This window comes from Schistocerca gregaria, chromosome 5 (genome assembly GCF_023897955.1).
Source record: "Schistocerca gregaria isolate iqSchGreg1 chromosome 5, iqSchGreg1.2, whole genome shotgun sequence".
NCBI classification, from domain to species: domain Eukaryota; kingdom Metazoa; phylum Arthropoda; class Insecta; order Orthoptera; family Acrididae; genus Schistocerca; species Schistocerca gregaria.
In genome coordinates, this window is record NC_064924.1 from 386,693,813 (window position 1) to 386,710,586 (window position 16,774).

Genomic DNA, 16,774 nt, shown 5'->3' on the forward strand with positions numbered 1-16,774 from the left:
AAATTTACTGACACCTTCATTGGATACTCTGCCAATTTAATGAGGTGGGTAATTTTAAATGGAAAAACTAATTATTACAAAAGTTTTATTATTTCACCCATAATTTGTAAAGGTGGGTGTAGATTACATAATGTGGGCAGTTGGATTGCAAGACCCAAGGATTTTACATCTAGTTTGGGCAGTGTCCTCCTCCAAAGCTAACTAGCACGCACACATGATTTCTCTCTGTCTGTCTACATCGTACTGTCACTGTAGCTCACCTGTACGTTGCTGGGTGTGTGTGTGTGTGTGTGTGTGTGTGTGTGTGTGTGTGTGTGTGTGAGTGAGTGAGATGGATTCCTTGCACATATGGTCATAGTTTCAAGCATAAGGCCCTAAACGAGTAACAAATACCAGCATTGTAAATCTTAAGTATTATTTAAAAGTAACTAAAGCATGGTGAACATTAGGCATTGGGCAAGTTAAATTTGTTGGTAAATTTACTTTTTTGTTAGATCCTTTTTTAAAAGATTAGATATGTTATGGCAAAATGCACTGGAGCTTTTTTGTTTGAAAATTTGTTGGTTATTCTGGCTGTTTTGTTAAATAATTTCAGCTGAAAAGCGAAAGAAGATAAAAGGGAAGTCCCCATTGCAAGATGAAACACCAGAAGATGAAGAGGACTATATGGATGACAACATGAAACAAACTGATAAATCTGCTCTTGAGAGAATAAAACTTATAATGGAAGATTATGAAACAGATATGAATAACTATGCAGCTTCATCTGCGAAGGCGGACAGAGCAAAAGCTGGTAAGATATTTTCAACTTTACATGATTCGGCTGAAAAATTTTAGTGATGTTAAGGGATATGACCTTTCCTTTTTTGAGCTTTGGTGTATAACTAGAGGTAAGACATTTTCAGCTTAATGTTTACTCATGTATTATGTTTACGGAGTGTCTTAAACTACCGTATTTACTTGAACCCCCCATGAACCATGGACCTTGCCGTTGGTGGGGTGGCTTGCGTGCCTCAGCGATACAGATAGCCGTACCGTAGGTACAAGCACAACAGAGGGGATACAGATAGCCGTACCTTAGGTACAACCACAACGGAGGGGTATCTGTTGAGAGGCCAGACAAACGTGTGGTTCATGAAGAGGGGCAGCAGCCTTTTCAGTAGTTGCTAGGGCAACAGTCTGGATGATTGACTGATCTGGCCTTGTAACAATAACCAAAACGGCCTTGCTGTGCTGGTACTGCGAACAGCTGAAAGCAAGGGGAAACTACAGCTGTAAATTTTCCCGAGGGCATGCAGCTTTACTGTATGATTAATTGATGATGGCATCCTCTTGGGTAAAATATTCCGGAGGTAAAATATACCCCGGTCGGCGAAACATTGCACTTGGCAGTTCGCTTTTGGTCTAGTTAGGTTGGCTATACTGTAATAGCGATGTTGCAACAGCAGCCTCTATACACACAGCAGACGATACAGTTTTCCGTCCCGTCTCGTAAATGCAAGCGATTGAGCAATTACAATGTATATAAAAACTCGTTTTTAGTTGTACTACAATGACAGGAAGTAAACAACCGTATAATAATGCATGTAAAAGCATAACAATGCGCACCTTTTCGATAACGGAGCAAAGAAATACAAAAAACAAGCATCTGACGACTGGTACTTTAAAATCAATAATGTACGTAGTTTACAAAATAAATAATAACTGAGATTGCAATAAATAACCAATATTAGAATTTTTTCGCTCACCAATTTACAGCGATAATGGCGCAATTCCATCCAGCTCGCCATCGTCACTGTTGTCCGATTCATCGCTAAAACCGTCTTCATCGTCGTCATCGGCAAGACAAATCATTAATTGTTCATGGCCACTGATAATGCCTTCTACTGTCTGTGCTGCTCGTATAAGCTTCTCGACGTGCTCTACTTTTTTTCTCCGTGAGGCTGCATCCACAGTCACAATAGCTTCACGCAACAGCTTTTCCACCTCTGTTATTGTAAAGGACTTGTTGTTGTTCCTTACATACATTTTTACGTCACTCCATACCAACTCAATAGGGTTGAAATTTCAGTGATATGGTGGCAGCCTTATTACAGTATGACCCTGCTCCTTGGCAATTTCGTCTACTACGTATGTAGGTGTCGTAGGCTTATTTTCTTTAACAAGAGAATATAACAGAACCTTTGTCATACCCATATCCACTGCAATATTTCGAGCCTGTAACCACTGCACCACAATTTCTTTCCGATCATTTGTAGTTGGGGCTTTGTTCTGTATCACCGAATGATATGGAGCATTGTCCATTACAATTGTTGTAGGGACAGGGAATTGTTTTAAAAGGTTCCTGAACCACTCAACAAATCGTGTGTGATCCATATCTTCATGGTAATCACCAGTCTTTTTTGATCTAAAAACTGAAAGTGCGTCAGGAACAAAACCACTGGAGGAGCCTGCATGGACCACAATTAATCTAGCTCCTCTTCCCGTCGGCTGATGGCCGCTACTGCTGGGTGTGTTATCCGTCCAACATTTACTGACAGCTTCCCTGGCATTAACCGACGTTTCGTCTAGCCAAATTATGGAATGAATGTCTCTGCCCACAATTTTGTGCAAGAAAATGCTACGAGCGGTAACAATATGTGCCCTCTCTAACAGTACTTTGTGTCCGTCTAGCGTTTTGTAACGGAAACCCATATTTTTTAGCACAATTTTTAGTGATGTTTTACCACCCCTGAAGAGTTCACTTTCTTTTAAAGAGATTAATAACCTAGCTACAGTCGGATACTCTTTTCTGCTGTAGTAAGCATAAACATGCCTACGAACTGCATCAGTCTGGAAAGAATCTAAATCTGTGATAGGACTACGCCGCTTTTTCTTCTTTCCCGGGGTTGATAAAAATGTATTATTTGATCCAGACAGCTCGGAATCATTACGGCTCACTTCAGTATCTTCCAAGTTTTGTACTAATACTCCCTTACTTACTACCGTTCTTGCACTAATACCAAGAGTTTTCGACGTACGTTCCACCACTTTGTCGGCAGGAATTGATGGCTGTCCATGAATGCCTACATAGTTTTTCTCCTGCTGGTAAAACTCAAGAGTTCTGCGTAGCAACTCCAGTGCCTGGCTGTTTAGCGGCACCCCTCGACGCAAAGGATTGTCACTAGGTGAACGAAGTCTTTTCGGTGGCATTTTCCAAGTACGTAAACTCACAACGTAACAAAAGTCACAACGATATAGCACACAGTACAACGAAAACACGCGGTAAACACACACAACTCACGTTGTATACACATTCACTAAACAAAGCCGGCAACGCGGGAACTTTGACGTCACAGCACGTGAGTAACAGCAGTGCTCACTGCGCTGTGATTGGCTGGCGCCCCACGCTGAACGCCTAGCGCCTATCGTTCTTCACTTGTTACTCTGTTAGGTTGCCAACTTCATACGCAAACGTCAAGTGCATTGTTTCAGCGGCCCGGGTATAGTCCCCATTCGGATCTCCGGGCGGCGACTACTCAAGAGGATGTCGTTATCAGGAGAAAGAAAACTGGCGTTCTACGGATCGGAGGGTGGAATGTCAGATCCCTTAATCGGGCAGGTAGGTTAGAAAATTTAAAAAGGGAAATGGATAGGTTAAAGTTAGAGATAGTGGGAATTAGTGAAGTTCGGTGGCAGGAGGAACAAGACTTCTGGTCAGGTGACTACAGGGTTATAAACACAAAATCAAATAGGGGTAATGCAGGAGTAGGTTTAATAATGAATAGGAAAATAGGAATGCGGGTAAGCTACTACAAGCAGCATAGTGAACGCATTATTGTGTCCAAGATAGATACGAAGCCCACACCTACTACAGTAGTACAAGTTTATATGCCAACTAGCTCTGCGATGACGAAGAAATTGAAGAAATGTGTGATGAAATAAAAGAAATTAATCAGATAGTGAAGGGAGATGAAAATTTAATAGTCATGGGTGACTGGAATTAGATTGTAGGAAAAGGGAGAGAAGTAAACGTAGTAGGTGGATATGGATTGGGGCTAAGAAATGAAAGAGGAAGCCGCCTTGTAGAATTTTGCACAGAGCACAGCACAACTTAATCATAGCTAACACTTGGTTTAAGAATCATGAAAGAAGGTTGTATACATGGAAGAAGCATGGAGATACTGACAGGTTTCAGGTAGATTATATAATGGTAAGACAGAGATTTAGGAACCAGGTTTTAAATCATAAGACATTTCCAGGGGCAGATGTGGACTCTGATCACCATCTATTGGTTATAACCTGTAGATTAAAGCTGAAGAAACCGCAAAAATGTGGGAATTTAAGGAGATGGGACCTGGATAAACTGAAGGAACCAGAGGTTGTACAGAGTTTCAGGGAGAGCATAAGGGAACAATTGACAGGAATGGGGGAAAGAAATACAGTAGAAGAAGAATGGGTAGTTTCGAGGGATGAAGTAGTGAAGGCAGCAGAGGAACAACTAGGTAAAAAGACGAGGTCTACTAGAAATCCTTGGGTAACAGACGAAATATTGAATTTAATTGATGAAAGGAGAAAATATAAAAATGCAGTAAATGAAGCAGGCAAAAAGAAATACAAACGTCTCAAAAATGAGATCGACAGGAAATGCAAAATGGCTAAGCAGGGATGGCTAGAGGACAAATGTAGGGATGTAGAGGCTTATCTCACTAAGGGTAAGATAGATACTGCCTACAGGAAAATTAAAGAGACCTTTGGAGATAAGAGAACCACTTGTATGAACATCAAGAGCTCAGATGGAAACCCAGTTCTAAGCAAAGGAGGGAAAGCAGAAAGGTGGAAGGAGTATATAGAGGGTCAATACAAGGGCGATGTAATTGAGGACAATATTATGTAATGGAAGAGCATGTAGATGAAGATGAAATGGGAGATACGATACTGCGTGAAGAATTTGACAGAGCACTGAAAGATCTGAGTCGAAACAAGACCCCCGGAGTAGACAACATTCCAGTGGAACTACTGACGGCCTTGGGAGAGCCAGTGCTGACAAAACTCTACCATCTACTAGATATTCTACTATAGAATATCTTTGGATTCCCTCTGACAACCATGCCTCCATCCTTGCTACCCCCCTGTTTTCCTGTCCCTGTTGCTTCATAACCTGGGTTGTGAGTAACTAAATGCACTTTTCCTTCTTCCCTTTCTTTCCCCTCTCTCCTCCCTGATGAAGGAATATTTATTCCGAAAGCTAGGAACGTAAATTTTCGCTTGTTTTTTTGTGTATCTATCGGCTGTACTGAGCTGAGGTAAGTACTGGCCAGCCCCTCTATCTCTTTGTTAGTATTTGCTTCACATCTTTATATGAGATTTTCCGTTATTGATAATTAATGTTATTAGCCATATTGATTCAATGACTGATAGTGTTGTCTTACTAACATACACTTGTCAGTTGCGTGGAACCTGACTTGTCAATCATAATAGGTATCATGTCTAGAGCATCTGATTAAATAAGGTTGTCTGTCGTGGTGTACATTTTGCCCATATATGTAAACATTTGTCCATGTAAATAAAATAGAAAGAAACTTCCACATGGGAAAAATATATTAAAAACAAAGATTCCAAGACTTACCAAGCGGGAAAGCACCTGTAGATGGGCACAATAAATAAAACACACAAACACACACACAGAATTTCGAGCTTTTGCAACCGGCGGCTGCTTCGTCAGGAAAGAGGGAAGGAAAAGGAAAGATGAAACAAGATCCTTTTTCCCGCCTAAGGTAAGTCTTTCCGCTCCCGGGATTGGAAAAACCCACATCCTTTCATCTTTCCTTTTCCTTCTCTCTTTCCTGACGAAGCAGCCGCCGGTTGCGAAAGCTCGAAATTCTGTGTGTGTGTGTTTTATTTATTGTGCCTATCTACTGGCGCTTTGCCGCTTGGTAAGTCTTGGAATCTTTGTTTTTAATACATTTGTCCATGTAGATAAACACAAATCACAGAAGAAAAAACAGCAATGATATGCATTCAAGAAAATTAACCTTCAGACTATTGTTACTGTTAAAAACAAAAGCGTCACCTAGTGTGATTTGATTGCCATCTGCCATGCTTCTGTAGCGATAACACCTACTTGCTAGCCAGCTAGATGTACATTATTCCTGTACTCAGAAAGTAAATAAAACATATTATTTTCTCAAATCATTGCAACGCTCACACTATGATGCCTTGAAACCCCTGGGAGCCGCAATGCATAGGTTTTAAACCCCCTGGCTTTTAGTTTCGGAAGTTGTACACACATTGGACTCCAGAAATGCTGACCAAGTTGCACAAAAACAAGTGTTAGCCAATGCAGTGACTATTCATCCTGACATATTATGTTGAAGGGAGTAAGTTTTTGAGCCAAACTGTCACTGTTGACAAAACATGGGTTGCTCGTATCACTCCATAACAAAACAGTGTTTGGAACAGAGGCATTAAGTGTCCCCCTAGAAACTGAAGTTTCAGCAAACAATTTCATACCGTAAATTATTTACACTGTGCTTTGAGGTAGGCAGAATGTTTTGTCAGTTTTCTGCTTCGGGGTGGTGTAGTCAATGCAGATAGTTATTGAGAGACCTTAAAGAAAGAGCAGTGTGTAGTCCAAAACATAAGTCACAACAGGCTCAGTTTTTCTGCATGACAATGCTTGTCCCCAAAGGCTCACTACACTAAAGTTCTCATTGCATCTTACAGGTAGGAGCCATTTAATCTACCTTCATATATCCCTGAGCTAGGATCCGATGACTGTCATTGGTTCTTTCACTTAAAAAAGCACCTTGCTCGTTAGCACTACGGGAAAGATAATGATGTCAAAATATCTGTACAGGACTAGTTACAAAATGGCGGCTGTTTTATATGAGGATGATTTCAGAAGCTGGCCGTATGATACGGTAATTGCCTAAATGTAGTTGGAAATCATGTTGAAAATTAGATTAATGTCTACATCTATATCTGTGCTGTACAAACCACTGTGAAGTGCACAGCGAAGGGTAAGTTCCATTGTACCAGATATTAGGTTGTCTTCCTGGTCTATTCACTTATGGAGTGTGGGAGAATGATTGTTTGAGTGAGTGTTAGAAAAGCGCTACATAAACAAACAGCACTTTAGCTCAGATTCAAGAGATGTAAACATCTAGCTGCCAGACAAAAGCTGAACGAAGCAAAAATGAGTGTAAGGAGAACAATGAGAGAAGCGTACAGTGATTTTTAAAGTAAGACGTTGTCAACTGACCTGAGTAAAAACCCTAGGAGATTTTGGTCATATGCAAAATCAGTAAATGGGTCAAAATCAGTTATTCATTCTCTCAGCAAGCACACCAGCACTGAAACTGAAGATATCGGAGAGAAGGCCAAAATATTGAATTAGGTCTTTCGATGCTGTTTCACCGCGGAAGATCGTAACACGGTCTCTTCTTTCAATTGTCGTGCGAATGTCGAAATTGCAGATATTGAGATAACCGATTGCGGAATTGAAAAGCAGTTACAATTGCTTAGTAGTGGAAAGGCTTCAGGACCAGATGAGGTACCTATAAGACACTATAAAGATTATGTGAAAGAACTTGTTCTCCTTCTAGCAGTAATTTATCGTACATTGCTTGAGCAACAAAACGTACCTAACGTCTGGAAAAAAGTGCAGATCGTTCTCATTTCTAAGAAAGGCTGTAAGACAGATCTACACAATTATAGACCTATACTGTTGATGTCGATCTGTTGGAGGATAATGGAACATGTTTTATGCTCAAGATATATGACATTATTGGAAAATGAACAGCTCTTCTATAAAAATCAACATGGATTCCGCAAACAGAGATCCTACAAAACTCGGCTCGCTCTGTTCCTCCATGAGATCCAAAGTGCAGTGGACAACGGCGATCAGGGTGATGCTGTGTTCCTTGATTTCAGTAAGGCATTTGACGCTGTCCCTCATTGCTGTTTAATGAAAAAATACGAGCTTACGGAGTATCGGAGCAGACCTGCCATTGGATTAAAGACTTTCTTGCAGATAGAACTCTACACGTCGCTCTTAATGGAACTAAATCTACAGATGTAAAGGTAATACCCGGAGTACCACAGGGAAGTTTGATAGGGCCGTTGTTGTTCACAATATTTATAAATGATCTAGTAGAAAGTGTCAGATGCTCTTTAAGGCTATTCGCAGATCATGCAGTTGTTTATACTAAGTAGCAATGCCAGAAGATTTTAAAAATTTGCAGAACAACCTGCAGAGAATTGATGAATGGTGTAGACTCTGGCAGTTGACTCTGAACGTAAATAAATGTAACATATTGCGCATACATAGGAAAAGAAATCCACTACCTTACAGCTAGACTGTTGATGACAAACAGCTGCGGACCGTGTCTACCGTAAAATATCTACCTTAAGTGGAATGACTATATACAACAGATAGTGGGAAAAGCAGACACAACACTCAGATTCATCGGAAGAATCTTAAGGAAATGTATCTCATCCATGAAGGAAGTGGCTTATAATGCACTGGTTCACCCGATTATTGAGTATTGTTCATCTATCTGGGATCCCCATCAGGTAGGACTGATAGAGTAGATTGAGAGGATCTAACGAAGAGCGGCGAGTTTCGTCACGGTATCATTTAGCTGGTGAAAGAGGGTAACAGAGACGCTAAACAAACTCCACTGGCAGACATTAAGAGAGAGATGTTGCGCATCACGGAGAGATTTACTACTGAAATTTCGGGACAGCACTTTTCAGGAGGAGTCAGACAACATATTACTTCCACCCCCACATACATCTCGCAAATTGACCACAAGGAGAAAATTCGAGAAATTAGAGCCAATACAGAGGCTTACCGACAATCATTCTTCCCACGCACTGCAGGGTTGGGGAGATCAAATAGTGGTACCGAAGGTACCCTCCGCCACACACCATTAGGTGGCTTGTGGAGTATGATGTAAATGTAGATGTTAAGTTTATCTGTGCATTCTTTAATTAATCTAATCTTGGCTTCATGATCCCTGTGTAAGTGATACGTAGGGGGCTGTAGTATATTTGTAGAGTCATCAATTAAAGACAGTTCCGGATAATTTCTAAGCTGTCTGTCTCAGAATAGCTATCTTTAAGAGCCTGTCAGTTCAATTTCTTTAGCATCTCTGTGACACTCTCCCATGGGTCAACTAAACCTGTGACCATTCATGCGACCCTTCTCTATTAAAAAAACCTGTTAGCCCATTTGGTACAGTCCAGCACAATTAAGCAATATGCCAGAATGGGTTGCATGAGTGATTTGTAAACAATCTCTTGAAAGCTATGGCCTGCTATACTCATGACTGAACCTATGTGGTAATTCCATTTCATATCGCTACAGAGTATTACACCCAGGTATTTGTATGAGTTCATGTTTCAGCTGTGACTCATTAATATCGTATCATAGGCTATCTTTTTTTCATTTTGTGAAATGCACAATTTTACATTTATGAACATGTAATCAAGTTGCCAATCTTTGCACCACTTCAAAATCTTACTAAAGTTTATGCAACTTCTTTCCGACAATAATTCAGTATAGATTAATGAATCACCTGCAAAAAGGCTGAGGTTACTAGTAGTATTGTCCACAGTGTTGTTAATATACAAAGTGAACAGTAAGGGTTCCAACACACTTCTCTGAGGCACATCTGATGTTATTTCTACAGTGACAAAAGCTCTCCATCCAAGATAACATGCTGCACCCTCTCCATCAAAAAATCCTCAGTCCAGTCACAAATACTCCTTCATATCCCCATATGACTGTGCTTTTGACAATTAACATAGATGTTGAACTGAGTCAAATGATTTTCAGAAGTCAAGAAGCACTGCATCTACTCGACTGCCTTGATCCAAAGCTTTCATTATGTCATGTAAGAAAAATGAGAGTTAAGATCTCGCGTGATTGATGTTTTTTGAATCCGTGATAGTTGGCATGGAGGTGGTCATTCCGACAGAGATACCTCATTATGTTCAAGCTAAGAATATGTTCTAAGATTGTGCAACAAATTGACAAGTTGATGTCAAGAATGTTGGGTGGTAGTTTTGTGGATTACTTCTACTACCTGTCTTGTGAAATGGGTGTGTGAGCTGTGCTTTCTTCCAGGTAGGGAGAACTTCTTTTTTTTAAAAAAAGGAACCTACAATAGATGGTAGTTAGAAGAGGGTCAAATTTAGCTACAAAATCATTATAGAATCTGACAGGGATTCCATAAGGGGCTGGGACTTTGTTCAATTTTAATGATTTCAGATGTTTCTCAACACCACTGACACTAACACTTAAACCACTCATCTTTTTGGTGGTATGAGGATTAAATTGGCGAAATTTTCCTGGTTTTCCATTGTAAGGGAACACTTGAAAACAGAGTTAAGCATTTTCACATTTGCTTTGTTATCCTCAATTTCAGTTCCTGTCCATTTGTGAGTGACGGGACACAATCTTTGGTGCCACTAAGTGACTGGAATACTCTCTTTCAAATTCTGAAGGTGGCAGGGGTAAAATACAGGGAGCAAAAGGCTATTTACTTTTTGTACAGAGACCAGATGGCAGTTGGAAGAGTCGAGGGACATGAAAGGGAAGCAGTGGTTGGGAAGAGAGTGAGACAGGGTTGTAGCCTCTCCCTGATGTTATTCAATCTGTATATTGAGTAAGCAGTAAAGGAAACAAAAGAAAAATTCAAAGTAGGTATTAAAATCCATGGAGAAGAAATAGAAACTTTGAAGTTCGCCAATGACATTGTAATTCTGTCAGAGACAGCAAAGGACTTGGAAGAGCAGTTGAACAGAATGGACAGTGTCTTGAAAGGAGTATATAAGATGAACATAAACAGAAGCAAAAGGAGGAAATGGAATGTAGTCGAATTAAGTTGGGTGATGCTGAGGGAATTAGATTAGGAAATGCAACACTTAAAGTAGTAAAGGAATTTTGCTATTTGGGGAGCAAAATAACTGATGATGGTCAAAGTAGAGAGGACATAAAATGTGGACTAGCAATGGCAAGGAAAGCATTTCTGAAGAAGAGAAATTTGTTAACATGGGGTATTGATTTAAGTGTGAGGAAGTCATTTCTGAAAGTATTTGTATGGAGTGTTGCCATGTATGGAAGCGAAACATGGACACAATAAATAGTTTGGACAAAAAGAGAATAGAAGCTTTCAAAATGTAGTGCTACAGAAGAATGCTGATTAGATGGGTAGATCACATAACTAATAAGGAGGTATTGAATAGAATTGGGGAGAAGAGGAGCTTGTGGCACAACTCGACTAGAAGAAGGGATTTGTTGGTAGGACATGTTCTGAGGCATCAGGGGATCACAAATTTAGCGTTGGAGGGCAGTGTGGAGGGTAAAAATCGAAGAGGGAGACCAAGAGATGAATACACTAAGCAGATTCAGAAGGATGTAGGTTGTAGTAAGTACTGGGAGATGAAGAAGCTTGCACAACATAGAGTAGCATGGAGAGCTGCATCAAACCAGTCTCAGGACTGAAGACCACAACAACAACAACAACAACCACAACAACAACAACAAGGGTCTTTACATATGACCAGATTTTCTTTGGGTTTTGTGGAAGATCATTTGACAATATTCTTTTGTGGGTAGTCATTGAAGGCTTCATGTGTTGCTCTCTTGACAGCCAAATGATTTTCATTCAGCTTCTGTGTATCTAGGATCTAGGCCTTGTTTTACATTTATTATGCAGTAGTCTCTTTCGCCTTAGAAGTTTCTTTACAGTAACTGTACACCATGTAGGGCCCTTCCCATTATCAACTTTTCTGTTGGGTATGTAACTATCAATGCAGGTCAACTGTTCTTTTAAATTTGAGCCATAGTTCCACTACGCTCCTGCCCTGAGCTGAAAGTTTCAATTTCGTCATTGACGTGTGACGCTACTGCTTTTTTACCTACTTCAGTGAAAATGTAATATCTTTCTGCGTGTTTTTGTTGTCACAACTGTGTCATGGTCACTGATATCAGTATCCGTGTGGCCATCCTCAAATAGGTCAGGTCTACTTATAGCCATTAGATCTAATATACAAGGTGTGTTCAAAAAGAAACTGAACTTTTGAAATAGCGTGCCAACCAATAGCGCGCCAACCAGCTGAGAGAGGGCACTGCAGCTACTGAGCACACCAAGCAGCAGTTTTAGACAACAGACTGAAATTTGCTTCATGTTGCTCAGACGATTAGAATGAACCACAGCCACTGAAGTAAGCCTGCTTGTCAGATTAGTGCAATGAAGGAGCTTGAAGAACTGTGTGCGTGTGTGTGTGTGTGAGAGAGGAGAGAGAGAGAGAGAGAGAGAGAGAGAGAGAGAGAGAGAGAGAGAGAGAGAGAGAGAGAGAGAATTCTGCTACAAATGTGGCAAAACTTTTACAGAGACATTTCAAATGCTTAGCCAAGCATACAGGGAGGACTGTATGAATCACACGCAGTGGTACGAGTCGTTTAAATTCTTTCACAGGGCAGAATGTTGGTCCTTGATGATTCCAAATTTGGACATCCTTTCACATCAACAAATGATGGCCATGTGGATAGCATTCATGCTGTGATCCACAGAAATAATTGTTTAACGTTTTGGGAAGTTGCTGATTAGGTGGGCATCAGTGTAGGATCTTACTATCAAATTTTTAGTTGAAAGCTTGCGATGTGTCATTTCAGTGCAAAATTCTTATTGCATTTGTTGACTGAGATCAGAAACAGGCCCATGTTGAAATGAGCGAGGAATTGCTTGCGGCTGTTAATGACAATGAAAACTCTCTTAAGAACGTCATATTAGGTGATGAGATGTGGCTGTACGGCTATGATGCTGAAATAAAGATGCAGTCATCGCAGTGGGAAGGCAAAGGGTCACCTTGACCAAGAAAAGCATGCACGAGTCGGTCAAAGATCAGTGTGATTTTGGTGTGTTTTTTGACTACAAAGGTATTATCCATCATGAATTTATGCCACTTGGTCAGATGGTAAACAAGGAAGTTTACCAGGGAGTCCTAGTGCGCATGAGGGATACTGTGCACAGGAAGAGGCCTGAATTGTGGAAAAACAAAGGGTTGAATGTTGCATCAAAGACAATGTGCCAGCTCATGCGTCTCTCCTTGTCTGCAGCTGCCTAGCAAAACACCACATTTTCGTTGTGCCCTATCCAACATATTCTCCAGACCTAGCCCCAGCTGACATTTTCCCGTTTCCCAAACTGAAAAACAAGTTGAAAGGACTTCATTTCCAAACCATAGAGGAGATACAGGACAATCCGGCGAGAATCCTGTGTACCATCCCATAAAAAGCATTCCATAAGGCATTCCAAAACTGGAAGAAATGATGGGAATGGTGTATTGCCAGTAGAGGGGACTATTTTGAAGGGGGCGGTGCTTAAAAAGTTGTACAATAAGAAATGCAGCATTTACAGCAAAAGTTTGGTTCGTTTTTGAACACACCTTGTATTTCCATCTTGAGTGGGATTCTGAACTATCTGTTTTAAGTAGTTTTAAGAAAAGGCATTTAGTCATGGATGACTTACACTTAATACTCTCACCTATGGGGGCATGCTTTTGGACCTGGTCCTAAACCTAGGGCCCCCCTGTGGGTTCGGGGGTAAGAATAGGCCCACGGTATTCCTGCCTGTCGTTAAGAGGCGACTAAAAGGAGTCTCAAACGTTTTGGCCTTGTGAGATGGTCCCCTAACGGGTTTGACCTCCATCCTTCTAAATTTTTCGAAGAGCGAGCTGATTGGGGAAGGGCGCCTTACAAGGAGAGATGTGTCCATCATGCATTACCATCTATAGCCAGGTTTGTCGTCATCGCTTCGCAGTCCGCTCACCTACCATCTCTTGGGCGTGGATTTGTTCTTGGGTACAGTTTATTGCAGTCTGCTATGCTGTGTCGCTTTATGCGCCAATGACGATATTGGACTACATCACCTGAAATCCAGCACGGTAGCCAGTCCGTTGTGGTGGGGCCGCCATGTACCCTGTTGGTTGTAGCCCCCTGGCTACACTGGGATCGCTCTGCTGATGCCAGCGCCGTTAACTCCCCACGTATGCCAAGGAGTAGATGCCTATCTCCTTGGGGCATTGGGACTCCCGGCAATGGCCATCCTGCCAGGTGGTCGTTGCTGAGGCTGGGTGGCGCCCGTGGGGAGGGCCCTTGGTCGGAGTAGGTGGCATCAGGGCGGATGACCCGCAATGAAGCGTGGTACATCATCTCTTGCTGGCGGCCAGCCGCCAGCAGTCTCGAAGCGTTCCAGGGCTCAATACAACGCAACTACATATGACCCCAAATCGTTCCCCTCCCTGGCTACACCAAGGGAGGAACGAAAGACTAAGGATGCCAGCGAACCATACTCGCCCCGCTACCTGGTGTGTACGAGAGCTGATGGTGAATCCTTTACATCCATGAAGCCTCAGTTCTTCGTCGAGCACTTAGAGGACAAGTTCGGGGAGGTGGAGGGCTTGTCCAAAATGCGCTCGGGCTCGGTTTTGATCAAATCGGCGTCCTCCGCCTAGTTACTCGATTGTACCAAGCTGGGGGATGTTCCGGTTACAATCACGCCCCATAAGAGTCTTAATATGGTCCAGGGCATAATATTCCATCGGGACCTTCTCTTGCAGTCCGATGACGAGCTTCGCGCCAATTTAGAGCGGCGAGGTGTTCACTTCGTCTGGCGCGTACATCGTGGTCCAAGGGATAAGCAGGTTGCCACAGGTGCCTTCATCTTGGCCTTCGAGGGTGATACTTTACCTGAGAAGGTCAAGGTGATGGTCTATCGTTGTGACGTCAAGCCATATATCCCTCCCCCGATGCGGTGCTTTAAGTGCTGGAAGTTCGGGCATATGTCTTCCCGCTGTACTTCCAGCCTCACATGTCGAGATTGTGGACGCCCAACACATCCCAATACTCCATGTGCTCCGCCTCCCATCTGTGTAAACTGCGGAGAGCACCACTCGCCTTGCTCGCCGGACTGCAGGATCTTCCAGAAAGAGCGCAAAATCATGAAGTATAAGACCCTGGACCGCCTGACATACACTGAGGCCAGGCAGAAGTTCGAACGCCTCCATCCTGTTCGAATGACTGCCTCTTACGCTGCGGCTACTACTGTTATGGCCCCATTAGCTCTCCCTCAGACTGCCACCTCTGAGCCGGAATGCTACACCTGCCCCCTTGATGGTGGGGGGCACTTCACTCCCTGCTGCTCCTGCACTACCTGCCTCAGGAGCAGCTACCCCCCAACCATCGGGGACATCAGTCCCCACTTCTAAGCTGGGGAAGCCTCAAACTTCCCCGGCTCCAATAGCACGGAAAGGGTCCCTTGGGTCCCTTCCTTCCCAGGTTTCCGCCTCTGGGAAGGGTGACGTCGGCCAATGGAAGAAAAGCAGACCAGCGGCTGGTCGCAGGGCTTCCCGCTCCTCCTCCGTCCCGGAGACTGACTCGCTGGAGCCCTCCCAGCCAATGAAACCCAAGGACCAGAGAGACAAGACGAAGAAGAAGACCTCTAAGGCCAAGGAACACGCGGTGGCATCCACCCCACTGCTCCCTACAGGCTCTGCGTCCGAGGGTAAGGTGGAGATCCAGGCGTCCGCTGAGGACCTGGATCTCGCCGGACCCTCGGACACCATGGAAGCAGATTGTACTGGTCCTCCATCGGTGGCAGCAGGTGACCCAGTGGCGTGATCTGCCTCCTCGGCCCCTTCACGCCTTTTTCGGACATGGACAAAGCGATACTCCAGTGGAACTGCAGCGCTTTTTTCCACCACCTTGCTGAGCTTCGCCAACTCATCAGCAGTCACCCTTTCCCCTGCATTGCCCTACAGGAAACTTGGTTTCCGGCAATGCGGACCCCTGCCCTACGTGGGTATTGGGGTTATTACAAGAACCGGGCAGCTTATGAGAGGGTATCTGGTGGAGTCTGCGTCTACATACTTAACTCTGTCTACAGCGAATGTGTACCTCTTCACACACCTTTAGAGGCTGTCGCTGTAAGGATGTGGACGCCTCAGCCTATTACTGTCTGCAGTTTGTATCTTCCGCCAGATGGTGATGTCTCGCGTCATGTGTTGGCTGCATTGATAGCACAACTGCCTCCTCCTTTTGTGTTACTGGGCGACTTTAACGCCCATAACCCCCTGTGGGGTAGCGCCGCGATTACTGGCCGGGGTAGAGATGTCGAGACTCTTCTCTCGCAGCGTGACCTCTTCCTCTTAAACACGGGAGAGCCGACACATTTCAGCGTAGTCCATGGCACATTTTCGGCCATCGACCTTTCTATCTGCAGCCCCGGACTTTCACCATCCATCCACTGGAGTGTCCATGACGACTTATGTGGTAGTGACCATTTCCCCATCTTTCTGTCACTACCACAGCATCACTCTTCTGAACACCCCTCCAGATGGGCTCTGAATAAGGCTGATTGGGGCTTGTTCTCCTCTCTCGCCACTATCGCACCTCCTTCCCATGACACCATTTGTGCGGTGGTTCAGTCGGTCACCACCGGCATCGTTTCTGCGGCGGCATCTGCGATTCCCTGTTCATCCGGGTCCCCTCGGCGGAGGACTGTGCCTTGGTGGGCGCCCGAGATCGCAGAGGCGATTAGAGATCGCCGGCGGGCTCTTCAACGCCATAAGCGGCACCCGTCCTTGGAGAACCTCATCGTTTTTAAACAGCTCCGTGCCCGTGCCCGACGCCTTATTCGCCAATGGAAGCAGGAGTGCTGGGAACGGTATGTTTCCACCATTGGCGTCCGTACATCTGCATCGCAGGTTTGGGCTAAGATTA

General features: G+C 43.5%; 1 protein-coding gene across 3 annotated transcripts in view; it reads left to right on the plus strand.

Annotated features, from left to right (window-relative positions):
* The window catches only part of LOC126271940 (RNA-binding protein 25), a 180,700-nt gene that overhangs the window by 57,650 nt on the left and 106,276 nt on the right, over nt 1-16,774 (plus strand). For all 3 annotated transcript variants that reach the window (XM_049974363.1, XM_049974361.1, XM_049974364.1), the window contains one exon: nt 596-793. In XM_049974363.1, the coding sequence (XP_049830320.1) occupies nt 596-793 (198 nt within the window). The remainder of the gene's footprint in view (nt 1-595; nt 794-16,774) is intronic.